This window comes from Arvicola amphibius, chromosome 2 (genome assembly GCF_903992535.2).
Source record: "Arvicola amphibius chromosome 2, mArvAmp1.2, whole genome shotgun sequence".
NCBI classification, from domain to species: Eukaryota; Metazoa; Chordata; class Mammalia; order Rodentia; family Cricetidae; genus Arvicola; species Arvicola amphibius.
The window spans coordinates 24,291,679-24,319,001 of record NC_052048.2 but is presented as its reverse complement, the minus strand read 5'-3'; the positions used below and the strand labels follow the sequence as shown (position 1 = coordinate 24,319,001).

Genomic DNA, 27,323 nt, shown 5'->3' with positions numbered 1-27,323 from the left:
CCTTAAGGAAAGCGGTTCTAATAAAAACCTGGGAGCAGGAGTGCGGAGACGTGGAACCTCGCGATCCTGAGATCTAAGGCAATCCGCAGGATGCCTGGGCAAGGGTCGTGCTGCGGTTCTAGATAGAAGCCTGGCGGTCTCGGGCATCCTATGCTGGAACCCTCGGAAGGAAGCCGACGTCGGCGGGAGAGCCGAGCGAGCAGGGTCGCCGCACGTTTCCCTCCCTGAACCGACGAAGCCGGTGACGCGTGTGTTTCTGAACTGGGTCCGTTCCGCCGCCCCGGCCGGAAAAGGCGGGGCGCTACCGGAGGACCTTTGCGCGTGCGCAGTACACTTGTCGGCTCTCTGTCTGGAAGCTCTTACCCGAGTCCACGTGGAGAGGGCCTTGGCTGGAGCCGCTTCGTTTCCGGGAGCCAGGTTAGCCAGGCGGAGGCTTCAGGTGCGTGTGCGGGATCCCGGAAAAGGGTTTCGATCTGGGCCCGCCGAGAGGGGCGCGGTGCCAGGGTTTGGTGGGAGTGCGTTGGTGGGGGGGGGGGGGCATCGCGAGCATGGCTCTGGGCCGGGCGGGTCTCCTTCCCGGGTAATATCGCCGAGCCTGTGGCCTGCGTTCCCCCTTCAGTATCCACAACGCCGCCTTCCCCCGTTTTTCTTTGCTTTAGCACCATGGGGCGTAAGTTGGACCCTACGAAGAAGGAGAAGCGTGGACCTGGCCGAAAAGCCCGGAAACAGAAGGGTGCAGAGACCGAACTGGTTAGATTCCTGCCTGCAGGTGAGGGTCGTAGCTCCCTGACCCCGCCCGGCCCTTGGTCCATTTTGTATCATAACCTCTACCCGTTTGCGCGTCCGCCTTCACCTGCTGCATAGATGTGAGTTGTTAGGACAGAAGTCATCCTTGTTGGAAGGTAGGGTAGATACCACTGGGGCACGGGTACCCGGGTGTGCGAGGAGAGGTGCCGCTCTCCGTTTCCAGAAAGGGGGCTCTCATGAAGAATTTAGAAAGGTTTTGCCGAGCCTGGTTTTAGCAAGCAGGAGTTGGGAACGGGACAGGCCAGTCATGAATTGTCTGGAAGAAGGGATGAAAGCAGGGATCTGAGTCCTGTGTAGTGAACATTGCTTAGGAGAAAAGACTGCCTAGGGAGCTGGTGTTCAGTTTTGAATGGAAGGTGCACTTTATTGAAGCATTAGCCAGTCACAGCCCCATGAAAGAGATCCTCAACTCTATGGACGCATGGTATCGCTTGTTAGATCTTAGAGTTCTGGGAGAGAGGCTTCGTTAGGAAATGGATGCTGAGGAGTTGGGTGTCTTACACACAATGGAAAGCAATGCAATTTCTTGTAGAGTATATATAAAAAAATAACATTAGCAAAACTCTGCTGTAGTTGATAACTGAATGAGCTGAGAATAAAGGTAAGGGCAGAGAAAAGGTTTTGAGGTTCTGCTGTCATTATAATGTCCCTTTTGGTTTGATTTGGTTGCTGAACAATCAGGTAGATGACAGCTTCATCCCCTCTACACCTTTTGTCGTCCCCTCTCCCCCCTTCTTTAGTGGAGGCTATGGAATGGAACCCAGGGCTTTTCCCATTCTTGGCGCAAGCTGTCCCTTCAACCCCGCCTCCATATCTCCCCTTAACTGCTAGGAAAGTGTTACACACTGACTGTACTTTGTAACCTTTGTAACCCTGTGTCTTTCTTGCCTGTACCTGCCAACCACACACATGCGACCCCTGAGTCACACCACTGATCCTCTGTCACACTTTAGTTAGTGTAGCAGCTCTCTTCCTAGTTACCTTTGTGCTCCCTCTTTGTGTGTTTCCCCTAAACTCCTAATCTGCTCCTTTTTAACAGCTGGTGATGAGAATTTCAAGAGGCTGTCCAGTCGTGCTCGAAAGAGGTGAGTGTGGATGCCCAGGCTTAGCAGAAATTGGAGCTGCTTGGTACATGGATGAAGAGGGCCAGTTGTGCGTTGCCATGTTTTCTTGTTAAGGTGGGAGGTAGCAGAACCTAGAGGCGTGTTCCCATGTCTTCACTTCTGTATCTTCAGGGCAGCCAAGAGGCGGTCCAGATCTGTTGAAGTCCCTAAGCCAAATAAGTCTCCCAGAATCGAAACATTGCCTGGAGTGTTGTCAAAAGGTTAGTGAAAATAGGATCATTTGCTGTGTGAAGAACCTTCTGGACCCTAGATAGTAGAGTTTCTAGAATGGAAAGAAGAACAAAAAGCTTTTTTTTGTTGTTGTTGTTCTGTTTTTGTTTGTTTGAGGCAGAATCTCCTTTTGTAGCCTTGACTGTCCTTGGGCTCACTCTGTAGACCAGGCTGGCCTCGAACTCAAAAAGATCCTCTGCCTCCCTAGTACTGGGATTAAAGGTGTGTGTTGCCATACCTGGTTAAGATTGTTTTTTATCTTACTTATTTTTTTAAAAAACTGTCTCAATTTATTTTATGTGCATGAGTGTTTTGCCTGCATGTATAAGTGTGTATCACATGTATCTGATGCGCATGGCGGTCAGAAGAAGGTATCAGATCCCCCAGAACCTAGGATTATAGTAGTTGTGGATCACTATGTGAGTGCTAGGAACCAAACCTAGGTCCTTTGCGAGAGCAACAGCTGCTCTTAACCGCTGAGCTTTCTCTCCAGCCCTATTTCTATTTCTATTATTTGTTAGTTATGTGTGTGGGTGGGAGGGAGGGTGTGGGTGTGTGCACATGATGCTGATTCTACTGGAGATGGAGATGCAGGTCATGGTGAATTGTCATGTGTGGGTTCTGGGAACTGAACTCGGGTCTGGGGCAAGGTTAGTTTGTGCTCTCCAGCCCCCAAAGGTCATTCTCAGGGCTATAAAGGACAGGCTCCAGAGGTGTAGGACAAGGAGTATGGTGGCCATCTGCTCAGGATGTGTCAAACAAACCCTTAACTGTTCTCAGGAGCAGTTCAGGCTCGAGGTAAGAAGCGCCCAGCACCAACTCGTAACAGTGATGGGGATGAGGAGGAGGACTCTGAGGAGGAGGCTGTGGCCGACCAGGGGGACCTCTGGGGCTCTGGGGACAGTGATGCCGATATGGTGGATGACTACGGAGCGGACTCCGGCTCGGAGGACGAAGAGGGAAAGGTGAGAATCACTTCTGTGTGTTCTCAGATCTTTTTGTTTGTTTGAGACAGGGTCTCACTATGTTGTACAGGCTGGCCCCTTAACTCAGAGATCCATCTGCCTCTGCTTTCTGAATGATGGGATTAAAGGCAGAGAGAGAGAGATCTTGGCAGATGAAGATGTAAGAAGGTAGATACTTGGATATCCTGATGAGTGTAAATACACGCACACCTTTGAAGTTTTTTAGATATTGGGGGGTCTGTTCTCTCCTTCCACCATTTGGGTCCCAGGGACTGAACTGAAGTTGCCAGGCTTGGCAGCAAGTGCTTTTGCCCACTGACCCTAAGTACTTTTTAAATTTTATCTACTTGTAAGTGTGTGAGTGCAGATGTATACGCACGCCAAAGCACACCTGTGGTGGTCAGAGAACAGCTTTTCAGGAGTTCTTCCACTGAGTTGTCTCACTTTACTTATTTACTTTTTATTTACTTATTTAATTTGTGTGTGTTTATTTAATTTGGGGATGAGTGCTATCCTGCTGTCCTTGAAGGTTCTTTTGGTTTTTTGAGGCAGGGTTTCTCTAGGTAGCCTCAGCTGGCTCTGTAGACCATGCTGGCCTTGAACTCAGAGATCTGCCTGCCTCTGCCTCCCATGTGCTGAGATTAAAGGTGTGCGCCACTACTGCCCAGCTTGAATGCTTTTTTAAGATTTATTTTATGTATGTATGTTCTTGTCTACATGTACATCTGCACACCAGAAAGAGGGCATTGCATCTCATGACAGTTATGAGATGGGTGTGAGCCACCATGTGGGTGCTGGGAATTGAACTCAGGACCTCTGGAAGAGCAGCCTGTTCTCTTAACCATTGAGCCATCTCTCCAGCCCCATTGAATGCTCATTTTTAATGAAGCAATTGTTGCAGGGCTGAGGATACCGCAGTTGTTGCAGGGCTGAAATAATAAGAGCACTCACCTGACATGCATGTGAGGCCTTGATAGTTGAACCCAACACGGAAAAGAAGTTTCCCGTCCAGATGGGACAGCCAGTCACCCAGGGGTTCAAGAGCAGCCTGGATGGTATAGTAAGACCCTGTAGGGAGGTGGTGTATAATGAGGGCAAAGGTTTATTTTCTGTGGTACCAGCGGTTATGACTAAGGCGTGAGTGTTTATTCGGAAGCTTCAGTTTTTCTAGACTTTATAGTGTGCAGCACTGCCCTTGGCAGAGAGCATCATAAACACCAAACTCAGGAAACGTCCGGTATATAAATGGGTTATAGCTCACACACATGATGAATTAGCATTGGGTGTTATGTCTGTTAAAGTATTTACTAGAGACAGGGTCTCACTGTGTAGACTTGGCCTGCATCTCACGTGTTAAGATTAAAAGCCTGTCTGGCCTCTGTCTATAACTTGGTGTATGGCTTAGTGGCTAAGAGTCCTTGCAGAGGACCTAGGTTTGGTTCCTAGCACTGATCACAGCTGCCTAAACTCTTCAGTCCGGAGATCCAGGGCCTTCTGCTGGTCTCTGTAATCTGCACTCAAGTGCACGGGCTCTCACGTAGATGCTCACGTACATGTGTAGTTTAAAGTAAAATAAAATTTTAGCTAGGCAGGGTAGTGCACGCCTTTAATCCCAGCACTGAAGAGGGAGAGGCAGGCTGATCTCTTGAGTTCAAGGCCAATTTGATCTACTACAGAGATAGTTCCAGTACAGCTAGGCTGCACTACACAGAAATCCTGCCTCAAGAAACAAAAAATGAAATGTGATTCAAATTATGTGCAAAGTAATAGAGTAAGATGTAGAATAATTCAAGAAGAAACTGAGAGAGCAAGGCCCAAGAACATGGATTTTCTCTATGCACGAGTTTTTCCTTTTGTTGTGTGTCTCAGGCTGGGTCCAGACTCTCCGTGCTCTGGCCTCGGCTTCCTGAATGCTGGGGTGGGTATAAGTATACATGACCTTTTCTGTCTTTACCCCTCCCATAGCCAATCAAAAAAATAAGGATCCAAGCATGGTGATCCCCACACTTAGGAGACTGAAGCAGGAGAATTGCTGTGAGTTTGAGGCCAGCCTGTAGCTGGAGCAAGCTCAGTGACCCTGCACTTGTTGCTCTTACAGATAGCCCGGGTTTGACTCCACTGCCCCATGGCTGCTCAAAGCCATCTCTAGCTACAGCTCTCTCTGTCCCAGTGTCTCCATGGGCATTGCATGCATGTAGTGTACACAGAGAAACAGGCAAAACATTCAAAATTTAAAAAGTAAAGGACCTGGAGTTAAGTGCCCTGGCTGTTTTTGCAAAGGACCTGGATTTGGTTCCCAGCATCCTAATGGTGGCTTACTACTGTCTGTCATTCCATATCAAGGGAATTAACTCTCCTGATCTCCAAGGGCTTCTTACTGCATGGACATTCAGGGAAAACACCCGTAATACCCATAATACCCATACTCTTTTTGAGACAGGGTTTCTCTGCGTAGCTTTGGAGCCTATCCTGGAACTCGCTTTGTAGACCAGGCTTGCTTCAAACTCAGAGATCCACCTACCTCTGCCTCTCGAGTGCCACCACCGCCTGGCCCCATGCATTTTTTTTTTTTTAAATCAATAAAATAAAACATTTAAAAGTTGAAAAACCAGCTGAGTGGTGGTGGTACACGCCTTTAATCTCAGGACTTGGGAGGCAGAATCTCTCTGAGTTCAAGGCCAGCCTGGAATACAAGAGCTAGTTCCAGGACAGGCTCCAAAGCTACAGAGAAACCCTGTCTCAAAAAACCAAAAAAAAAAAAAAAAAAAAAAAGAATTTAAGAGTCAGGTGGTGGCAGTGCACGCCTTTAAAATCAACACTCAGGAGCTAGAAGCAGTAGAAGCAGGTGGATCTCTGTGACCAGGCTAAGTCTGGTCTACAAAGCAAGTTCCAGGACAACCAGAACTGTTAAACAGAGAAACCCTCTTTGGAGAACTGGAGAGGAAGTACATGTAACATAGTTTCTGTGTCAGAGCTTACTTGTGTCCTTAGCTTCTCTGTTTGCTTCTGAGAGTGTTAGATTTATGGGAAGGATGAGTGAGGCAGGACGACAAGGAAGCCTTTGCCTTAGTCCTTCTCTCCCTGCAGTTGCTGCCCATCGAAAGAGCCGCTCTGAAGCAGAAGGCCCGGGAGGCTGCCGCTGGGTGAGTTTGGCGGCAGCTGGGCGGAGGAGATTTGAGGAAGGAGGTGTCTGTTTTGGCTTGAACCTCTGTTCCCGGCTTGTTTCTAGGGGTCAGTGGAGTGAAGAGGAGACTGATGAAGAGGAAGATGATGTTCCCCCTGAGTCTGGTTCCCCAAAGGCTGGCAAAGCAGAGGGGGATTTGCAGATCAATGTGGAGGATGGGGAAGCCTTTGTGCTGCCCCCTGCTGGGGAAGTGGAGCTTGATATCCTTGGAGTGCAGAGTGAGGGTTGGAAGGCACCAGCAGCAGGTTTCTTAGGCCTACCACTTGAGGCAACATTTCCTTAATGGGCCCACATGCCCAGGCTCCAGACCTGCAAGGAGTTCACAAGCGGATCCAGGATATAGTGGAGGTGCTTCGGAATTTTGGGGCTCAGCGGGAAGAAGGACGGTCTCGTGCTGAGTATCTGAATCAGCTTCAGAAGGATCTGGCCACTTATTATTCATATGGAGACTTCCTGCTGGGCAAACTCATGGAGATCTTTCCTCTGTCTGAGGTACGGGCCTGCCAGTCTCTTCCTTCTGCTTTTCTCACTCTTGTAGGCGTGTGAAGGCATCTAGGACCCTGCCCCCAACTCTACGCTCCGTAACTCTCTTGACTCAGTCCCCATACACTGTCTCCATTGCAGTTGATAGAGTTCTTAGAAGCCAATGAGGTGCCCCGGCCAATCACCCTGCGGACCAACACCTTGAAAACTCGTCGCAGAGACCTTGCTCAGGTGAGGAGTCAGTGTCATTTAATTCAGGACTGGACCAGTTTTTGCTCACCTGGCCCCAGCAGGTGGGCTAGGAGAACCTGCTCTCTGTCTTGTGGTCTAAGGGCCTAGGCCACTGTAGAGCAGGGCCTTGTCTTTGCCACCTCTGCTCCCTGTGACTGGGCTGAGACGTCTGCATCAGGATGAACTGCTGCCTTCTGAGGGATGGAGGAGGCCACAGGAAGCCCCCAGTAAAACACAGCCGTGCACTTGTGGTCCTCCAGAGTCGGTGCTATCTTGTATACTGCTTACTCGTCTTGAAGATTTGTCTTGTTTTCTTTATGAACGTGCACTGTGTGAATTACGGAATGTTGGTGTGAGCCACTATGTGGATGCTGGGATTGAATCCTGGTCCTCTTAAACTGCATGGTTACTGAGCCATCTCTCCAGTAATGCATACTGTGGTTGTTATGTTATTTAACAGAAGACGGTAGTCTGCTTATTTGAATGTACTTGACTGAGTTAGAAACTTGAGGTTAAAAAATGGGAGTGGGGCAGAGGGGCTGGGGATGTGGCTTGTGCTAGAGCAGTCTGCTTTAACAGTCACAAGCCCCAGCCACAGTCCCCGTAGGCGGAGTTTCTGTCCTGCCAGCAGCTCTCAAATAAACACAGAGGCTTAATATTACTAGTTAACTCTTACATTTAAATTAACCCATAGTTCTTACCTATACTTTGCCGCATGGCTTGGTACCTTTTCTCAGTACGGCATGTCCATCTTGCTTCTCCCTCCTCCTGCTTCTCCCTCCTCAGACTCCATCGTTCTTCCCAGCATTCACAGTGGCTTTCCTGCCTAACTTTATTCTGCTCAACTCTTGGCCAGTCAGCTGTTTTATTAAACCAATCACAGCAACAAATTTCCACAGTGCACAGAAGAATTATTCCACAGCAATCCCCAACTGGGCTGTGTGGCTAGATTTGGTAGTTTACACCTGTAATGCCAGCACTTGCGAGGTTGAGGCGCAATACACTGTCTCAAAACAAAGGGGCTTGAAGGCCGAGGCCTAGAGTGGCTCAGCGGTCGTCCCTTTCTCTATTCAGTCTTTAGAAGGCACTGGATGGTCTGGGGAGAGAGGCTGCCGGTTGTTGAGTGGGCGTGCTTGGCGTTGCATGGACCTGCATGGACAGGTTCTCACACCTGACTGTTTTGGGGTAGAATATATGGTTTTGACATCTGTGTCCTTTTTTTCAGGCTCTAATCAATCGTGGAGTTAATCTGGATCCCTTGGGAAAGTGGTCAAAGTCTGGACTTGTGGTCTATGATTCTTCCGTGCCTATTGGTAAGTGTCCCCGCCAGTAGCCCTTGCGTGGCATCCTGTGCCAGTGAATCACACAGAGGTCTCTTTCACAGGCGCTACTCCCGAGTATCTGGCTGGGCACTACATGCTGCAGGGAGCCTCAAGCATGTTACCTGTCATGGCCCTGGCACCTCAGGAGCATGAGCGGATCTTAGACATGTGTTGTGCTCCTGGAGGGAAGACGAGCTACATAGGTATGAGAAGGGCAGGCTGGGTGGGTGTCATCTGACTGTGCTTTAGAAAAAGGGGTTGTTGACTCCTTGAAGCTGATCAGAGGAGGGCGTTTTCTGGGATTTAGGCTCCGGATTCAGCTGTTTTTTAACCCTTTAGCTGACCTTGGCTGACTTGGGTAGTAATTTTGGTTGCATCGTCTCTTACCATGGTTGGCTTTAAAAGGTGAACATAATGCCTGTAGAAGTCCTTGGCACTCTGAGCTGGGTGTGGTACTGTAAGTCTGTAATCCTGTACTCCAAGAACACTAGAAGGTCAAGGCAGGCTGTGGCTATAGAAGAACCTTACTCAGAAAAGGAAAGAAATAAAAGTAATTTTGTATGTAGGGCCAGAAAGCTGGTCAGCAAAAGTGGAAACCCTGTGGGTGGGTGTGGTCCCCACCAGACAGGCTGGATAAGCAGAGGGGAGTTTGCCTTGCAGGGGGTAGGTAGCAAGTGTGAGGCAGGGGAGCTGCTGCTGAGCCCTAGTGTTCCCCTCTTCCTGCCCACAGCTCAGCTGATGAAGAACACCGGAGTGATCCTTGCCAATGATGTCAGTGCTGAGCGACTCAAGAGTGTCGTGGGCAACCTGCATCGCTTGGGAGTCACCAACACCATTGTCAGCCACTACGATGGACGCCAGTTCCCCAAGGTGGTGGGGGGCTTTGACCGAGTGCTGCTGGACGCTCCCTGCAGTGGCACAGGTGTCATCTCCAAGGACCCTGCAGTGAAGACGAACAAGGTGAGGGGCCTTGGCTGATCTTGTGGGCTGGGGTGTTGACATCAGAACAGCGGTAGGCAGCAGGTCCCTCCCTCAGGCTGTTTTATGGAGTCTCCACTCCTGTTCTCTTGAGCAGGATGAGAAGGATGTTCTACGCTGTGCCCATCTTCAGAAGGAACTGCTGCTCAGTGCTATTGACTCTGTCAATGCGGCCTCCAAGACTGGGGGCTACCTGGTCTACTGTACCTGTTCCATTATGGTGGAGGAGAACGAGTGGGTGGTAGACTATGCCTTGAAAAAGAGGAATGTGCGACTGGTGCCCACTGGCCTGGACTTTGGCCAGGAAGGTTTTACCCGCTTTCGAGAAAGGCGCTTCCACCCAACTCTGCGATCCACCCGACGCTTCTACCCTCACACTCACAACATGGATGGTTTTTTTATTGCCAAGTTCAAGAAGTTTTCTAATTCTGTTCCCCAGCCCCACGCAGGTAATTAATTCACTTTGCTCTTCCCATCATTTCCTCTGCTCTTCCTGTCTTTCCTTAGTACATGTGTGAGTGGTGTGCACGGTGTGATGCCTGTGTGGTGGAGGTGTGCGTCTGAGCATGTGGGGAAGCTAGAGCTCACTTCAGCCATTGGCCTCTGTTCTCTACCTTACTTAATTATGTTTTATGTTATGTGTGGATATGTGTGTGGGCATGTGCATGCCACAGAACACCTATGGAGGTCAGAATAATTTCTGGGAGTTCTCTGTTTTCCACTGTGTGGCTCCTGACCCAACGCAGGCTTGCCAGCAGGTGCTTTTACCTGCTGGGCCCACCACTATTAAAGACTATTTTAAAAGAATGTCTTTTCATTCGTATAATGTGTTTTAGATCAAGTCTTTAATTCCTTCCTCACCACCTTCTCTCCCCTGAGTCCATTTAGTGTTGACTATATATGGATGGGTATGAGACCATCTCCTGGAGCTGGACTCCATCCCCAGCAGCAATCAGTTGCCAGGAGCTCCTAAGAATAGCACTTCATAACCTCTTTTTTAAGTTAATTTGTCTGCAACAAGAACCTCTGGGATCCACCTGCCTCTGCTTCCCAAGTGCTGGGATTAAAGGCTTGCACTGCCACCACCACCCAACAACCTCCTTGTTTCTTAATGATCAAACCATCTCTAATTTTTACCTCAGGAAACGCAGCAGCAGCTACCCCTACTGAGCCTGAGCTGAAGGATCAAGTTCCCCCCACGTCTGAGAGCAGTAGTCAGCCAGCCAAGAGAGCTGGTGGGGCGACAAAGGCCAAGCAGCAGCTGGGAAGACAGCAGCATTCCAGAAAGCCCTTCCACAAGATGAATGGCACCTCCAAAGGGCCAAGCCCAAAATCCACTGTCCCTTCTGTCCCAAAAGCCCAAGTGTCTGCCAGGCCCCAGGAGAGTAGCCAGCCTGGTGGAAAAGCTGTAGTGAAGAGGAAACTCAAGCGAAGAGGACCTAAACCAAAGTCCTCCAAGGAAGCTGCTCTCTCAAAGCACAAAGCCCCTCCCAATGGCGTGGACTCACCTGCTGTGCCGCCACCCTCTGAGAATCCCACAGCCCCAAGGCTTAAGGACTGTAGTCAATCCCTTGGGATGACCAAAGCGATTGAAAAAGGAAAGCAGCAGTTACCAGGGCAGCCTGCCGAGAGAGCTGCTTCCCTAAAAGAGGATGGTGCCCCCAAGGGACCCTCAGGCCCCACTGGGTCTCCCCACAGTTCCACCAGGCCCCCACCAGCAAAAAGGAGGAAATCTGTGACAAAGGGCAGCGGCCAGCCACTGTTGGCTTAGATGGACTTGCAAACCAGACTTACATTCTTCTGCAGTGATGGCCTCCTCACTGTGCATACATAAGAAATTTAATATACATATTTTCACCACCAGTCACTGTTGTGTTTTTTAAGGTGCTGGGTATTGGCAGCTTGTGGGCCTGGGAGTCTGGAGAGGGAAACAGCTGGGCATTGCTTGAATCATAGGTCTATATAGGTCAATGATAGGCTGCTTGTATTTCTTGGTCTCCCAGGGGAAAAGCCAAAGAATCACATCTAGAGTACTGGAGAGAAGACAGCAGGGATGTAGGGAAGACGATCTTCCGCTGCTGGTGCCTACTAGGTACCAGAGCTGAAATCTTAGGCTGTGGCCAGCTCCCTAGGGAAGTGCTAGTCAGCTTCCTTCTAGTGTTGACTCCACGCCCGCCCGGACTCAGACCCGGAAAGGTCCAGGGCTAAACCTCTAGTGAGGGCCTTTCATTGGCTTCCTCTGGTCCCGCCCTCATAACCTCTGCCCTCCTACCGGTCTGTCTGATTGGCTGCTCGTATCTCGCAGGCGCCTCATTGGCTCTTATCCTCTCCCTCTGCTGCACTGGTCTCCATCTCCCAGCAGTAGGCGCAGCCATGAATCCGTTATTCGGTCCTAATCTCTTTCTCCTACAGCAGGAGCAGCAGGGCTTGCCCGGGCCGCTGGGGGACCCCCTGGGAGGTGACCACCTTGCCGGGGGAGGGGACCTGCCCCCGCCTCCGCTTGCCTCGGCGGGTCCCGCTGCCTATTCGCCTCCCGGGCCTGGTCCGGCCCCCCCTGCAGCCATGGCTCTCCGCAACGACCTAGGCTCCAACATCAATGTACTCAAGACCCTGAACCTCCGATTTCGCTGCTTCCTAGCTAAGGTGCACGAGCTAGAGCGCCGGAACCGGCTGCTGGAGAAGCAGCTGCAGCAGGCTCTGGAGGAGGGTAAGCAGGGCAGGAGGGGCCTGGCCCGCCGCGACCAGGCGGTACAGACCGGCTTCATCAGCCCGATCCGGCCCCTGGGGCTGCCCCTGAGCTCCCGGCCCGCCGCTGTATGCCCCCCGTCAGCGCGGGTGCTGGGCTCCCCCGCACGCTCGCCAGCCGGACCCCTCGCATCCTCTGCGGCCTGCCACTCATCATCCTCCACCTCCACCTCTACCTCCACCTCCTTCTCCTCGTCGACCCGTTTCATGCCCGGCACCATCTGGTCCTTCTCACACGCCCGCCGGCTTGGACCGGGACTGGAACCCACGCTGGTACAAGGGCCTGGCCTGTCGTGGGTACACCCTGACGGGGTGGGCGTTCAGATCGACACCATCACCCCTGAGATACGCGCACTGTACAACGTGCTGGCCAAAGTGAAGCGGGAGCGGGACGAGTACAAGCGGAGGTAGGGATCTGAACAGTAGGGAGGGACAGGGTTCACGACATGCCACGACACGAAGGGGCAGAAAGTTGTGGGGGGGGGTCCCAGACCCGGGAACTGGGGGCCCAACAGTCATGGCAACAAGAGTGAAGTTCCTGCTGTGAGAGTGAGGAGCTTGGAAGGAATTGGATGCAGGGGCTGCAGTCCACACAGTTCCCGTCAGACTCCTGACTAGAAGCATTCTAGAAGGACCTTGGGAATTGCTACTTTTCTTCCTTCTGGCCCGTCTCCCTGTCTCATGCAGGCTGCAGTGTTTGCATGACTCTGCTAACTGTGGGGTGTTGTGTTGTCTGAAAGGGAGACGGAGCCGAGAGAGCTTCACATCTGTGGGTCTTGTTGTCTGGCCAGTCTCGGACCTTGGGACAGTTTCAGAATATAAACTCCACACTTGAGGCGAGGGATGTAGTTTTAATTTTGGAGGTAGATTAAGTGAAACCGGAAAGTAGTGAAGAAGAGATCATCTGCCCAGGAATTTTTCCCGTAAGGCAAACCCCCGGTCTCACCTTGGTTCCGTATGAGAGATTCAGGGGCTCTAGAGCCTAAAGGCATTGATTGCTTGGACCAGTCAAACAGACAGGGAAAGAGAGAAGGAAGGGGCACAGACTATCCTAGGACAAGGAGAAGGGATGGCTCTCGTCATAGGGCTGGTAGAGAGGTCCTTGCAGAAGAATCGGGAACAGAGCCAGCAGGGTGATGGAATAAGAAAAAATTGGGAACATGGGCACACCCTACAGTAATAAGAGTGTCTCAGGGCCAGCCCAGTATATTCAGAGAATAAAAGTTTGGCTTTCTAAGAGGAACCCCACCCCCAACAGGTTAGCACAAGAGTTAGGAGGAAGGGATCTCACATTGGAATGTTGACTGTATACCAGGAGGATTCACTGGGTGGCTGGTAACCAGGCCATAGGACGGGATCACAGGCAGAACGAGTGCTTGGAAGACTGAACAGACTGTGGCTGAGGAGGGAGGAGATGGCAGCCAGAGAGCCCTAGGCTTATCCAGTTTCTTATCTAGTATGACCCTTTTGGGGTTAGCCTGGACTGCCTGTGCAGGCCAAGGTGGCAGGGATTGCTCTCTGGTCAGCTATGTGGGGGGACCATCTGGAGGCCCTGAGAACACAGTACTGGGTCTGGGATGACCTTCAGGGCTTGGTAACCTGTGAGCATCCGCCCAGTTCCGTGCAGCAGCAGGCTCTGAAGCTCAGCCCTCTCGCTGGTGCCTGGACTTGGCCGTGTTAGAACCATCTTTGGGCTTTTAGTGGCCCCAGCATCTGAGCACCACCCTGAACTAGGCTGTGCCTGCCTCTGCCCCCGTAGGGCTTAACCCAGAATGGAACACTGGCATTTCTAGGGTCTGCCCTAATCCTGGGAACAGCTGCTCTTCTCCAGGGCAGCTTTAACACAGAGGGTGTTTGTCCTTGGTGCAGCTGTTCAGGGCAGCAGTTATCCCTTGGGGACTGATTGTCTCATCGCCCCGCAGCACACTGCTGTGCAGTAGCTTAGACATGCAGGCCCCGTGGCTACACTTGCGAGGTATGGGACAGCCTTCCACCCCGAGTCCCTGCCTAACTTCGGGGCTCATTTATAGCAACACTGGGCTCCGCATCTTCAGCCTGGACAGCTTGGGGAGCTCGAGTTCTAGACAGGGCAGATGGGACGCCTCACCCCAAAGTTATGTTTTTAGCTCCTTTGCCTGTGCATCCTTTTCCTGGGGTTCAGTTTTTCCAAGACAAGAGGAGACCCTCACTTTTTCTCTTTAACGCAGAGATAGGGTTTATTTGCAAGAGAGGCCTCTGGTAAATGCAGGATGTACAGAAATTGTCCAAATTCTACCCAAGTTATGGGAACCTTGCAAAAAAATAAAGAAAGAAAGAAAAGGCGAGAGTTAGGTGGACGTCCGACTACACGCGTCTGTGTGTCCGGGTGAAGAGCAAGTAGAACCCTCCTGAGCGCCGAGCTGAGGCGTTTTCAGATCTTTCCTGTATGATCCAGCTCATTAATCAGCATGCCTTAACGTTCGCATGTCTTACTTGGATTTATTGAGTTCATTATTAAATATAGGATTTCTGGCACTCCCTGATGTGTCTTGGCCAGGGTTTTAACTTCTTGTCAGTCTGGTGGGCTTCCTCCAGAGACTCACAGACTCTGGGCACACAGGAGGCCCCTTCCCATACCTGCATGTTATAGATGAAGAAACCGAGGCCCAGCAAAGATGAAGGTCTCATCTAAGAAAGTGTATGGCATAAGGCTGTCAGTCTGTCATCACCAGGACGAAAGAAAGCAGAAGCAGATGGGGGCTGGTGGGGAAGGGGATAGAGGCTGAGGGAGGCCAAGAGCTGAGCTGCATGGTCAGCGGCAGGGTGGTGGCTGGGCTGGCCAACTCTTCCCCCCTTCCCCGCCAGCTGGGAGGGGCAGCTGCTGAGGAGTTATTATTAGGGCCACTGCAGTGCGGCTGTGGCTGAGAGGGTGAGGGGCAGGGAGAGGAGTGAAGGGCCACAGACTGCAGAGGCTCTCCTCCGCTGCTTCCTTCCCTCTCCTCTCATGCTGAGCCTTCTCCCTCAGCTCCCTTGCCCTCCTTTCTGAGGCCAGAAGGATTCTATGCGGAAAACAGCCGGAAGTGATGAGCTCACGCTCCGAGGCTTAGCCCGGCCACTGACTCAGCCAACCTCGGGTTCTAAATCTACAGAGCCAAACCCGGCCCCACCTTCCATCTCTATGACAGGATGGAACATGCACTTAGCCCTGGGTATGCCCTGCAGACTCTGCCCCATGGCAAGTGTGTCTTCCAAGCTCCTGTTGTTCTCTGGTTTGAACCCTGGCTTGAGAGATGCCATGCTGTTTATGGGGGCCTTCGTACCCTCTGGTTCCCTGTCCCTTGGGTGTGACTACTTAGCCACCCCTAGCTTCTGATGGCCACTTCTTTCACACTGCTGGGGGGACATCACACCAGCCCTGTGACCTTCTTGTAGCTCACTTTAAGGGGCTGGGTGGGGAAAGACTTTATCCCCCGCAAGACTGCTGGGCAGCTCCTGATCCCGCCTGTGTCCTGCAGATGCTTTCCCAGGTTTAAGTGGTACCCAGGAGGCAGGGCAGCAGGCTAGCAAGCTCTGTTCTGTGCGGGCAGGAGCGGGAGACCGGATCTGTGCCACTGAAGGTGGGAGACTGGGCTGAGGCGGGGGACGTGGTAGACTGGTGTGGGCAGGAGGAGGGGGGATGAGTCCAGCCAGGCAGCTGGCGGAACTGGGCCCACGTGGGGATGGGTACTGCAGAGGGCCCAAGTGGTGGCAGTTGTTCTTAAATATAGTTCCTGGTACATGGTCCGGAGGTTCTGGCCAGACAGTTGGTGAGCTTGGCCCTTGCCAGGAAGTATGGAGCCACCCAGCGGCTGCAGCTGTCCACTGGCTGGCAGCCCATGTATTCTCGTCTCCACGAATTCCCATCCAGGGATCTAGACCTGGGGTCTGATCTGGGCCTGGGCCGGGTGGGGACAGGAACTAGAGTCTAGAGTGGCAGGAGGGATTCCAGATCTGTTCTCTCCCCCTTCCCTATGTCTGTCAGGTGGGAAGAGGAGTACACAGTGCGGATCCAGCTGCAGGAGCGAGTGAACGAGCTCCAGGAGGTGAGGGCGGCCACCCTGCAGCCCCTGCTTCCCCAGGCACCACTGAGCCTGAGCCCTGCCCCTCCCATACTTTCCCACATTGACATCATGCCCCCCTTTCCTCCTGGCTGTAGGAGGCCCAAGAGGCCGATGCTTGCCAAGAGGAGCTGGCCATGAAAGTGGAGCAGCTGAAAGCTGAGCTGGTGGTCTTCAAGGGCCTCATGAGTAACGTGAGTGCAGACTTCCCTCTCGGCTCTCAGGGACCCTCAGGTGGCCTGCCGCCCCTGCCCGTCGGTGTCCCGTGTGCCACCTTCTCCCCTCACTTTCCCACCCTTTCAGGGTTCTGCTCGTTGCCACTGTCTTCTTCCAGTAGACAAAGAAGCTGTTGTCCTGTCACAGGCAGGGTGGGTGGCCTCGCCGCTACAAGAGATTGTTAAGCAGTTAATGAGAGCACAGCTCTGCACTCTCTGGTGGCTCACACCTGTAACCCTAGCACTTGAGAGGTGGAGACAGAACGGTCAGAAGGATGAGGGGTTCAAGGCCAGCAGCAAAACAGAACAAAAGAAGGTGCACAATTCTGGAGCCAGGTGCCTAGGCTCCCTTACAAGTTCTGCCACTTGCTAGCTCTGTGGCCCTGGGCCGCCTCCTTCTCCCCTGTACCTCCTCTCTGGCCTCATCTGAGGAATGGAAAGCAGAAGGAAAGACTGTTCAGGGTTGCCCTGGCTGGTGCTCAGATGAGTGTCATCTGCCAGTACTTTCTCCACTCTTTTTTGTTTTGTTTTGTTCGAGACAGGGTTTCTCTATATAATAGCCCTGGCTGTCCTGGAACTCGCTCTTTAGACCAGGCTGGCCTCGAACTCACAGAGTTCTGCTTGTCTCTGTACTGGGATTAAAGGTGTGCACACCACCTGGCCGTCACTCTTACCCCAGTGGTGTCTTTCATCTGTGGGAGCTTACATTTCAGTAGGAGAGAAAACCGTGGTTAATTCAAGGGAGGCCCCACTCATCCCAGCCTTGGCCTTGCCCTCCCATGTCTGTACTGCCTTGGGGGCTAGTATCATGAGCTGCCCTGTGGACATGCACTTTGTAGGATGGGTCCCCGGGGAAAGGGACATTGATCCAGCAGGTCAGGGACTTGGTGGAGGAGGGGGCAGTGGTGTGCCACAAAGGACGAAGATCTTGCTGAGGTCTTATCTGTCTCGTCTGAGGGTGCTGGGCATCTCCTCACACTTCCTTCCCTGTGTTCCTGGTACAGAACCTGACAGAGCTGGACACCAAGATCCAGGAAAAGGCCATGAAGGTCGACATGGACATCTGTCGCCGCATCGACATCACGGCCAAGCTGTGTGACTTGGCTCAGCAGCGTAACTGTGAGGATATGATCCAGATGTTCCAGGTGAGAGGCCTGAAGGCCACGGCTCCCAGGGGCTGGGCAGGCAGAGAGGCCTCTGTCATAGCTGGCCTGGATCTCAGGCCCTGCTACCCTTCACCGCTGGGACACATCTTGGCCCCTGGGACCCTTGGTGGGACTAGGTTGGGGGGCAAGGGACAGCCTCAGGAGAGAGGTTTCAGAAGCCGTCTCTAACGCCATCTCCCCCTCCCCCCTCCTCTGTCTGCTTCTCTCCTCTCTGTTCCTCTCATCTTTTCTCTTGCTTTCTCCATAGAAGAAGCTGGTTAGTGTGACCTCACGCAAGCTTACTGTCCTGGTCCCGTCTCTAAGCCACCCCACCCTGAGTTTTGAACCACTAGGCTCTTCAGCCAGATGTCTTCTTTCTGCTTTCCCTGCTCCTCCCGTTTTGAGTCTCCTCGTTGGTTTTTCTTCCCTTTCCTTCACTCATTGGCCTTTCGGACCTGGATGTGATTCAAGTTCTCCGTAGTAAACATAAGCATCTTCCTCGAAACCCAGACTGTTTCCACTGGAGTCCTTTCATGAGAAAGACTGTAAAACTAAACAAAACCCAATTCCTCTGTAGCCATTAAACACCTCTTCTCTTTTTCTGAAGACTTGTTGTATGTGTATGGGAGTTTTCCCTCCATGTCTGTGCACCAAGGGAGTGCCTAGTGCCCCAGGATGCCAGAAGAGGGCAGTGGATCCCTTGGAACTGGAGTTATGGAGGGCTCTGAGCCGCCATGTGGCTGCTGGGAATTGAACCTGGGTCCTCTGGAAGAGCATCCAGTGCTCGTAACTGCTGAGCCATCTCTCCAGCCCCCACTAAACACAATGTAGTCACCATAAGCCATTTCTCTCCTTAGCTTACTGCTCTGTTCTGTTTCTCCTTCCTTCCTTTGTCCGCAGCCCTGCCCTGTCTGTGTGTGTCTGTCCATGTCTCGGTGACTATCCTGTTTCTGTCCCTGTCATGTAACTGTGTGTCTTCTCTGTCTGCCCCTCCCTTCCTGCTGGCCCTGCTCCGCCCTGCGGCCTCCCTGCCCACCCTCTCCTCATGCACCCGGCCTCGCCTCTGCAGTCTCTACACTTGTCTCCCATTAAGGTCCCGTCCATGGGGGGGCGGAAGCGGGAGCGCAAGGCCGCTGTGGAGGAAGACACCTCCCTGTTGGAGAGTGATGGGCCCCCCCGCCAGCCTGAGGGGGACGAGGAGGAGAGCACAGCCCTCAGCATCAACGAGGAGATGCAGCGCATGCTCAGCCAGCTGTGAGTCCCACAGGGCCATCCCAGCTGCCCACATCAGAAGCTGCCCTCACCACATGTACCCCAGGCCCCTGAAGCCAGCCGGCAGGTCCATCCCAGCTGCTCTCCCTCACCAGATGTCCCCAGTCCCCCGAGGCCGGAGCTCCCCTAGTGCCCTGTCCCCACCCGCTCAGAGGCCCCAGTGCCCTTGACACTCAGGTTCCCTGTCTCTAGGAGGGAGTATGATTTTGAGGACGACTGTGACAGCCTGACTTGGGAGGAGACTGAGGAGACCTTGCTGCTTTGGGAGGATTTCTCAGGCTATGCCATGGCAGCCACAGAGGCCCAGGGAGAGGTAACCTCCTCCCCTTCTGGCCTTAGGCCCCTCAGTTTCTGCCTCTGTGTCCTGCCACATTGTCTCCCTCCCCGCTTCATGCTATGTCCCCAGTGTGGCTTTCATCTTCCCTTGGCTCCTCCCCATTCCCCTCTGCATCCTTCTCTCTCTTCTTTTCCTCTAACCAGACTTTTTTCTCTTCCCTCCTTGACCCATGGAATGCCCCGCTCCTGTCCCTCCCCGGCTGGCTGCCCCTCGCTTCTCTTTCTCCAGCAGCAGCAGGAGGACAGCCTGGAGAAGGTGATTAAAGATACTGAATCCCTGTTCAAAACCCGGGAGAAGGAATATCAAGAGACCATTGACCAGATAGAGGTAAGGGTGTCGGCAGTGGTGGCTCCATTCCCGGGGCTCACAAGCCAGGCTGGAGGTGTGCTGCTGGCCTCCCTGCTAGACTCCACAACCAGGACCCCCCCACACACTGTTGACAGGCGGTGTGCAAACCCCCAGTTGTGGTAGCCCTACTGGACCCTTGAGACCTCAGGATCTAGAGGCAGATAGATGTGGGTTCAAGTTTTGGCTCCATCACCATTTGGAACAGATCTTTTGTCTTCCTTCCTTCTTTTCTGATTACTTTACACTTATGTATGTATGTGTTTGGCAGTGGGTATGGGTGGAGGTCAGAGGACAGACATCTTGAGGAAGTAAGTTCTCTCCTTTTACCATGTGGGTCTCAGGGATCAAATTTAGGTTGTCAGGTTTGGTGGCTTATGCCTTTACCTGCTGAGCCATCACTCACCAGCCCCTTATTCTTTCTTAATTTTGGGGTGTGTGTGTGATAGGGTTTCTCTGTTGTTCTGGCTGTCCTTGAACTCCCTCTGCAGACCAGGCTGACCTCGAACTTAGTGATCCACCTGCCTCTGCCTCCTGGGTCTGGGATTAAAGGTGTGCACCCCCACTCCTGGCTCCCTTGTTCTTTTTGAGTACCTGTTTCATTATTTATGTATTTATGTATTTATTTACAAGTGATTGTCTTGTAGTCTAGGTTGGTCTCGAACTCCTGGTCCTTCTGCCCCCAATCCCCATTTGCTAGGGTTATGGGTGTGAGCGACAACATTTCAACTTTGCAACGTGTATGTGTGTGTGTGTGTGTGTGTGTGTGTGTGTGTGTGTGCATGCCCCTGGAGGTCAGTTCGCAGGTGACCAAGTCTGACAAGGGTGCTGGAAAACAAATTTAGGTCCTCTGCAAGAGCAGGGACTGCTCTTAGCTGCTGAGCCACCTCTAGGTTCCCATACAGGGTCTTTCTGTGCTGCCAAGCTGGCGTCAAACTGGAGGCAATTCTCCTGCCTCAGCCTGCTGAGTGCAGGAGTTACAGATGCTTGCTGCCATGCTGAGCTTGGGCCTGCCTCTTGATTTGTCAGATGGAGACAGATGTGTCTCCCTGCAGGCTGGGTTATCAGGACGATCAGATAGAGTGAGACGCGTGGCGCCTAGGGCAGGATCTGGCAGGTTGGCTTGTCACACTGCACTGTTTACTGCTGGGAGCACCCTAAGTACTGTAGCGCTCAGAGGAGCTCCTACTCAGCCCTGAGCTCCTGGGGGAATCTTCCTTTTGGTCTTGAGCCTTGGGGAGTCCTAGGGGTTCGACTGTCCTGCTGCAGCAGGTTTGTAGAGAGGAGATCCCTGTCAGAGGAGCCTTGGGTGGGGCTGTGTGACGACTGTGGCTTGGACTCTGCTCTATGAATGAGGCAGGAGACTGTGCGTCCAGCCTCCGTGGAGGTCCTCTGGGGCATTCCCATGCCTGTAGGGTGCATTCTGAGAATGAACTTTGGAAGTTACTTTCCTGTGTTCTCATGTCCCAGCGCATGTCAAATGGCCGTACTATCCTAAGCAAACCCAGGGAAATTCTGAGTTTCAGAGGCTCAGCCGGTGTTCTGCCCCGAGCTGAGGTTTGTGTGGGGACTTGTGACCTTCTCTCATCTCCTGTACACTCCTCCTACTGCCTGCCCCTCTCCCTCCCCTTCCCTGCCCTCCCTCCCTGACTTATGTCAACCTTTTCGGGATTCCAGGCCTTCAGCCAGGTAGGGGTTTTAACACAGTGACTGGGGCTGCCCTTGGGCCACAAATGCCTAGTTGTCAACATGAGCTGGTGAGACAAAAAAGAGCCTCCTGGGCTGGGACTCTAACCATGTGAAGCCCTGAGTTTAATCCCAGTACCATGTGGAACCGGGTGTGGTAGTGCGATCCTGTAGTCTGAGCACTTGGGAGGCAGGGGCAGGACCAGAGGTCCATGCGCGTCATCCTCGGCTACATAACAAGTTTGAGGCCAGCCTGGGCTACACAATCCTTGTCTTAGAAAAAAAAATTCTGAAGGGGAAGGAAACATAGTTCTGAAGCTGTTTCTAAGTTGTGGGACTTCGGTTGTCTCCTGGGAGAAAGGTGAGGAAAGCTCACTTGGTGGCCTCGTGGCCGGGCTGCTCCTGGAGCATCTGTGGTAGCTTTATCTTTGTGACCCTTGATCCCTGTTACTGAGGAAGAGCAGCCCTGTTACTGGATGGTAAACTCATGACAGGTTGGAGTTTTCTCCATGGCCCTGGCTCCTCCCATCTCTCCCATCTGCCTCCACTGCTCTGATCTCCCATGCTGAGTCTGGAATTGGGGGTACTGGTGACCTGTTGAACAGGTCCTCTATAGTGTGCATCTTCCCCTTCAGTGTTTAAATTAGGGTGATGTGTGGACTCACAGAGGCTGTTGTTGGTAGTGCTGCCTGGGTGTTGAGAGGCCATTTGTGCTTCACTCTGTCGCCTAGAAGAATGGGTTCTAGCCTTATCCCCTGCAGTCTTCCTGGGGAAGGGGAGAGAGAGAGAACGTGCGTGCGTGCACGCGTGTGTACATGGCAGCTGACCTCTGACCTGGAGTATCGTATTTTCCTCCCTGGTAGCACAGACTCCTGCGGGAACAAGCACGCCTTTCAAGCCATCTCTACCGTGGCTCACCAGCCAGCTGTCCACTAGATGACCCAGAATGTCGGTGTCCTGGCTGCCCCTGTGTCTGCTCCTCTGGCTTATTTCCTTCCTTCTGCCCATTCCCACCCACCCTCTGGCCCATTCACATTTGTTGCGGGTGGCTTCCCCACTCCTTATTTGCATGCCTCACGGCCGCTCTTCTGCCTTCTTTTTGCTCCCAGGCAGCCAAGCAAATCACCCCACCGTAGTTCAGGCCTACCATTCTGGCCCCTGGCCTTTGCACACAAAACAAAGAGAGGCAGCAGATTTGTCTCTGGCCTAGATTCTTTTCCGCCTCAGCCCACTTTTCCTCTGCCTCCAAAATTGGCTGCTGAGGCAGCTCTGGGAGGGAGATTTTTCTTGCTGCAGGTATCCCATTTCTTCCACACGAAACTTCTGAAATCAAGATAGATCTTGTAATCACTCAGTGTGGATGTCTCTCCTGTTGAGGGGGGGGGGGGAGTGGGTTATGAGTGAGAAACGAAATGGATAGAATGTTCTAAACACAAGCCAGCCTTGCTCCACTGCAGTGACTTCGGGCTACTCCACAGTGAATTAGCGCTAACAGAGGCAACTTCTCTCCAGGGGTACATCTCCTGACTGTTTTGGTTTTCGAGACAGCCTCTCCTGTGGTTCAAGCTGGCCTCAAACTTGCTATAGACCAGGCTGATCCTCAACTTCTGATCCTCCTGCCTCCACCTCCCTAGCTGAGATTGCAGACACATGTCACCAGGTCCAGTTTAATGTGCTGGGGACCAAACCTTTGGTTTTGTTGTGTGCAAGGCAAGCACACTGCCAGCTGAGCTACACACAAGCCTCTCCACACCTATAAATGTTTTTTAAAAATTAAATTATTATTATTATTATTATTATTATTATTATTATTATTTGTCTGTGTCCACATGCCATGGTGCATGTGTGGAGGTCAGAGAGCAATATGGACTTCCTTCTATCCTTCTACCATATGGGTCCCTGGTATCAAATTCAGATTGCCAGGCATACGCAGCAGGTGCCTTATCCACTGAGCCATCTGGCTAGTCCTATCCCTTGTCCCCTCCACCCCCAGTATTTTCTTTCTTTGGTTTTAGTTTGTTTGTTTGTTTGTTTTGGTTTTTTGAGACAGGGTTTCTCTGTGTAACAGCTAAGGCTGTTCTGGAACTAGCTCTGTAGACTAGGCTGGCCTCAAACTCACAGAGATCTGCCTGCCTCTGCCTCCCTAGTGCTGGGCTTAAAGGCGTGCTCCACCATGTTCAGCTTCTTTCCCCTTTTTGAGACCAGGTTTTACTATTTAGGTCTTAGGTTTACATGAAACTGCCCTTGAAATCAAGATCCTCCTGCCTTGGCTGCCAAGTGTGGGAGTTATGTATGGATGTGCTCACTGTGCTATGTTTTTATTGCTCCCTTAAAAAGAACTGAGGCATCTAACTGACTCTGGGAGTGGGAGAGAGAGTAGAGATTCCCAGGAAAGGGGTGAGTGTGGGGCACCGTCCCTCGTGCCTTCGTGCCTTCACGTAGCCAGAGTGAGAGTCTGGAGTCAGATTGCCAGCAGGTGCCCCGCCCCCCCAGGTGGGAAGACAGGCACTTGTGGTGTATTTGGTGCTTGCTGCCACCTGTGTGGTCTCTTTCGCTGTGACTGCCCCATCCGGGGTCCCAGCTGGTGTTCTAATCCCGTCTGCCCTGGGCTCCCTAACCTCCTCATCCTGCCCTGCCCTACTTTACTGCAGCTGGAGCTGGCCACAGCCAAAAATGACATGAACCGCCACCTGCATGAGTATATGGAAATGTGCAGCATGAAGCGGGGCCTGGATGTGCAGATGGAGACCTGTCGCCGGCTCATCACACAGTCAGGGGACCGGTAAGGAGCTGCCCTGATGCCCCACCCCCACCCACCCTGGAAACAAGGGTGGAATAGGGCCCTGATGACCTGTGGGCTGTAGGCGCGGCCCGGATTGATAGCTTCCTCTCCCTGCTCTGGTGGTCAGATGAAGTCTACCAGTGCCCCAACTCTGAGTGTCTGAGAGTCAAAACCTGGCTAGGAAGGAAGAGATACAGAGGCAGGTTTTTATCCAAAGCCAAAATCATGATTTGTGTACTTGACCTTATGTATGAGTAAATTTGGGTTTGGAGGATATAGCTCAGTGGTAGAGTACTTATATAGCCTGTCTGGGGCCTTGTGCATGCACACACATACACACACACACACACACAGAGAGAGAGAGAGAGAGAGAGAGAGAGAGAGAGAGAGAGAGAGAGAGAGAGAGAGAGAGAGAGAGAGAGAGAGAGAGAGAGAGAGAAAGAGAGAGAAATTTGGGTTGGGTTTGGGGGATATAGCTCAGTGGTAGAGTACTTATGTAGCCTGTCTGGGGCCTTGTGCATGCACACACACACACACACACACACACACACAGAGAGAGAGAGAGAGAGAGAGAGAGAGAGAGAGAGAGAGAGAGAGAGAGAGAGAGAGATCTTAAAAAAATACGGAAGCTGAAGAGGGGTCATTGGTTAAGAGCACTGACTCCTCTTTCAGAGGACTTGGGTTCAATTCCCAACATCCACATGACGCTCACAGCTGTCAGTAACTCCAGTTCCAGGCAGGACTTCTGACATCTTCACACAGACATTCATGTAGGTCAACACCAGTAAACACAAAATAAAAATAAATTCTATAAAAAATAAATCTCTCCCATCAATTATCACATGTACTCACTCATAGGTGGTTTTTAAACATAAAGCAAAGAAAAACCAGCCTACAAACCACAATCCCAGAGAACTTAGACAACAATGAGGACACTAAGAGAGACTTCTTACATAGATCTAATCTACATGGGAAGTAGAAAAAGACAAGATCTCCTGAGTAAATTGGGAGCATGGGGACCTTCGGGGGTAGGGTTGAAGGGGAGAGGGGAGAGGCAGGGAGGGGAGCAGAGAAAAATGTAGAGCTCAATAAAAAGAAAAGAAAAATAAATCTGTAACTCAGACATGGTGGCCTGCATCTGCAGTCCCAGTCTTGGGAGGTTGAGGCAGAAAGATTGTCACGAGGCTGTTCTGGACCACAGTAGCAAAACCTTGTCTCAAAGGAAAGGAAACAAAAAGCAACAATAACAATAAGGCCTACCCTACAGAACCACAGTCAGTCGGGTGTGGCAGTGCATAGGTGTCCCAGGCAGGCGGATTGCCACAAATACTAGGCCAGTCTCCCCTCTATATAGTGTTCCAGGCCAGCAAGGGATGCATACTGAGACCCTGTCTCAAAGAAATCAAAAACCCCAGCCCACTCCCCCAAATTACACTAAGCTGAGCACAGTGTGTGTGCTTACTGGGCTTAGTGGCCTTTGCTTGTCATCCCAGCTACTTTGGAGACAAAAGGATTGCTTGCACCCAGGAGTTTGGGTTCAGCCTTGACAACACAGTGAGACATCTGTCCCCCACCCCCATTAGAGCTGGGCAAGAGGCTGGCCACTAGTGTCAGTACGTGTGGGCTCCATGCTGTGACCTGAGACTTTTCTGATCTCAGAGCCTCTAAGAGAGGAGCTGTTCCCCATCAAGGTGAATAGGGTCGAGTCTTCTCACACCACTACCCTGCCTGGCATCCAGCTGCTGCCTCCCAAAAGATAAGGCCATGAGCCAGAGAGCGTGCAAGCCTCCTTAGGCTTCCTGCTTGCTCCAAGGTGACATCTGGTGTTTTTTCTGCCTGCCCCAAGGTGACATCTGCTGTTTTTTTCTAGAAAGTCTCCTGCTTTCACTGCGGTCCCGGTTAGCGACCCGCCGCCACCGCCAAGCGAAACTGAGGACTCCGATCGCGATGTCTCATCTGATAGCTCCATGAGATAGGGGCCAGTGCCTGGCTCCCCGGAGCTCATGAGGCAGGGGTGGGCGTGTGCAGAGGACTGTCTTGTGCCGCTGCACGAAGCCTGGCCCTGAGCTGTCTCCTCCCCAGGGTTCCCGGGGTATCTGGAGCTAGGCTTGGCCCCACCCTTCCTGGACACTCATCAGTCAGGACACTCTACCTTCTTCACTTGTGGCTATTTGCTACTTCTCCATCTTTGAAATGCTGCCAGACCACTTGTGATCCTCCCTTCCTTCCCCATTTTGTAAGGAATGCAATTCTGGGACCTGCCTGTTCTCCTGGGGTATCTTAGACTTTGGTACTGGTGCTAACTGGCCCAGGTACTTTTGTGAAACAGGTTCATCTGGGAGCTGCTGAGGGTTCATGCATCCTGTACATCTGGAGGAGGCTTTACTAGTGAGGCCTCAGAGGGAGGCAGGGCACCTGGCCTTGGAATGTGGCCGTGTAGCTTCTCCTTTGGGAAGTGAACTCGTGCCTGAGCTGAGAGGGGGGGTCTGGAAGGCAGACTCTGCTCAGAGGCAAAGGTGAAGCCCCGCCTGGCCTGCACGCAGGTGTGGCTTGTGCTCAGGGCCCTTTCTCCAGGGATCAGCTGAGGGAGGGTCTCACAAAACCAACAGGTTAAGATGTTCTTGACCTTGGAAAGCAGGGGACAGTCAGGATGTCTTAGGAGAGGCCGTGCGAATGGACATTTAAGTGGAATCTTTAATTAATGAAGGATATTTATTGAGCACTTCGTGTTGCTGTTTTAAGCACTTTGATTTTTTGAAACAAGGTTTCTGCTAACAGCACAGGATGCCCTTAAACTCAGATCCTCTTGCCTCAGCCACTCCAGTGCTGGGATTGTTGGGATTAAAGGTATGGGCCACTACTGTCCCAGAGGCCTGATGTTGAGATCTTCATTAAAGGGAACGAGGTGTGCTGGATACAAGCCACTCACTGTCTCAAAACCAAAGCATCCCAAGTGTCCACCAGGGGACCGTCATGAGACTCTTACACATATCCAGCTCAGCTGTGTCAGGCTCCCAGACTGATACATTCTTACTGTATTGGGCACCCTTCCAATTTCACCTAATCTAATGCCAGGTACAACTGACCTTTGCTGATAAAAGGCACACACAGCCCTAAGACTCAGCCCAACCTGAGTCTTTAAAGACCTTACCCTATGGTCCCATTGTCAAACCCCACCCCTGACTGCCAGACACCTAAGGGCAACCTGGGCTGGCATGTGGCTAGCCAGTAGCTCTAGACTCTGCAGCACCCTATGTGACAAGTGACAGAGCCATATGCACAAATAAGATGAAACTTGCCCAACATTGCCTCCCTCCCCCGACCCTGTATTTAGAACACCAAAAAGAGGGGTGCAATGAACTTTATTGATGGTATTCAAGAGAGTAGGGCTCCCTAAGCCCCTCCTGCTATTCTGG

The 27,323-nt window shown here is 52.1% G+C and overlaps 2 protein-coding genes across 9 annotated transcripts; both read left to right on the top strand.

Moving 5' to 3' along the window:
* Positions 1-289: 289 nt before the first annotated feature.
* Positions 290-11,167, top strand: Nop2 (NOP2 nucleolar protein). The gene is made up of 14 exons (XM_038317978.2): positions 290-439; positions 660-769; positions 1,847-1,892; positions 2,043-2,131; positions 2,922-3,106; positions 6,194-6,249; positions 6,336-6,490; positions 6,583-6,782; positions 6,915-7,004; positions 8,230-8,317; positions 8,389-8,529; positions 9,057-9,286; positions 9,402-9,753; positions 10,447-11,167. Exons 2-14 carry the CDS (start codon positions 664-666, stop codon positions 11,073-11,075), a joined length of 2,367 nt encoding a protein of 788 aa, XP_038173906.1. The 5' UTR covers positions 290-439; positions 660-663; the 3' UTR covers positions 11,076-11,167.
* Positions 11,168-11,651: 484 nt separating this feature from the next.
* Iffo1 (intermediate filament family orphan 1) lies at positions 11,652-26,777 on the top strand. 8 transcript variants are annotated; one of them, XM_038320390.2, is made up of 10 exons: positions 11,652-12,456; positions 16,050-16,110; positions 16,224-16,319; positions 17,345-17,485; positions 17,757-17,762; positions 18,579-18,739; positions 18,950-19,070; positions 19,326-19,421; positions 23,777-23,907; positions 25,778-26,777. In XM_038320390.2, exons 1-10 carry the CDS (start codon positions 11,678-11,680, stop codon positions 25,881-25,883), a joined length of 1,698 nt encoding a protein of 565 aa, XP_038176318.1. In that variant the 5' UTR covers positions 11,652-11,677; the 3' UTR covers positions 25,884-26,777. The 8 variants fall into 8 exon arrangements, with proteins under 8 accessions (XP_038176318.1, XP_038176317.1, XP_038176316.1 ...); XM_038320389.2 differs by having other exon boundaries at positions 19,323-19,421; XM_038320388.2 differs by having other exon boundaries at positions 17,754-17,762.
* The last annotated feature ends 546 nt before the right edge of the window (positions 26,778-27,323 follow it).

Bases quoted from the DNA above. Each gene is read 5' to 3' on its own strand.
- Nop2 (XM_038317978.2), top strand. From the start codon at position 664: ATGGGGCGTAAGTTGGACCCTACGAAGAAGGAGAAGCGTGGACCTGGC. The intron at 1,893-2,042 runs GTGAGTGTGGAT...CTGTATCTTCAG, and splicing joins TCCAGTCGTGCTCGAAAGAG to GGCAGCCAAGAGGCGGTCCA. The intron at 6,250-6,335 runs GTGAGTTTGGCG...GCTTGTTTCTAG, and splicing joins GCCCGGGAGGCTGCCGCTGG to GGGTCAGTGGAGTGAAGAGG.
- Iffo1 (XM_038320395.2), top strand. From the start codon at position 11,678: ATGAATCCGTTATTCGGTCCTAATCTCTTTCTCCTACAGCAGGAGCAG. The intron at 16,320-17,344 runs GTGAGTGCAGAC...TTCCTGGTACAG, and splicing joins TCAAGGGCCTCATGAGTAAC to AACCTGACAGAGCTGGACAC. The intron at 23,908-25,777 runs GTAAGGAGCTGC...GTTTTTTTCTAG, and splicing joins ATCACACAGTCAGGGGACCG to AAAGTCTCCTGCTTTCACTG.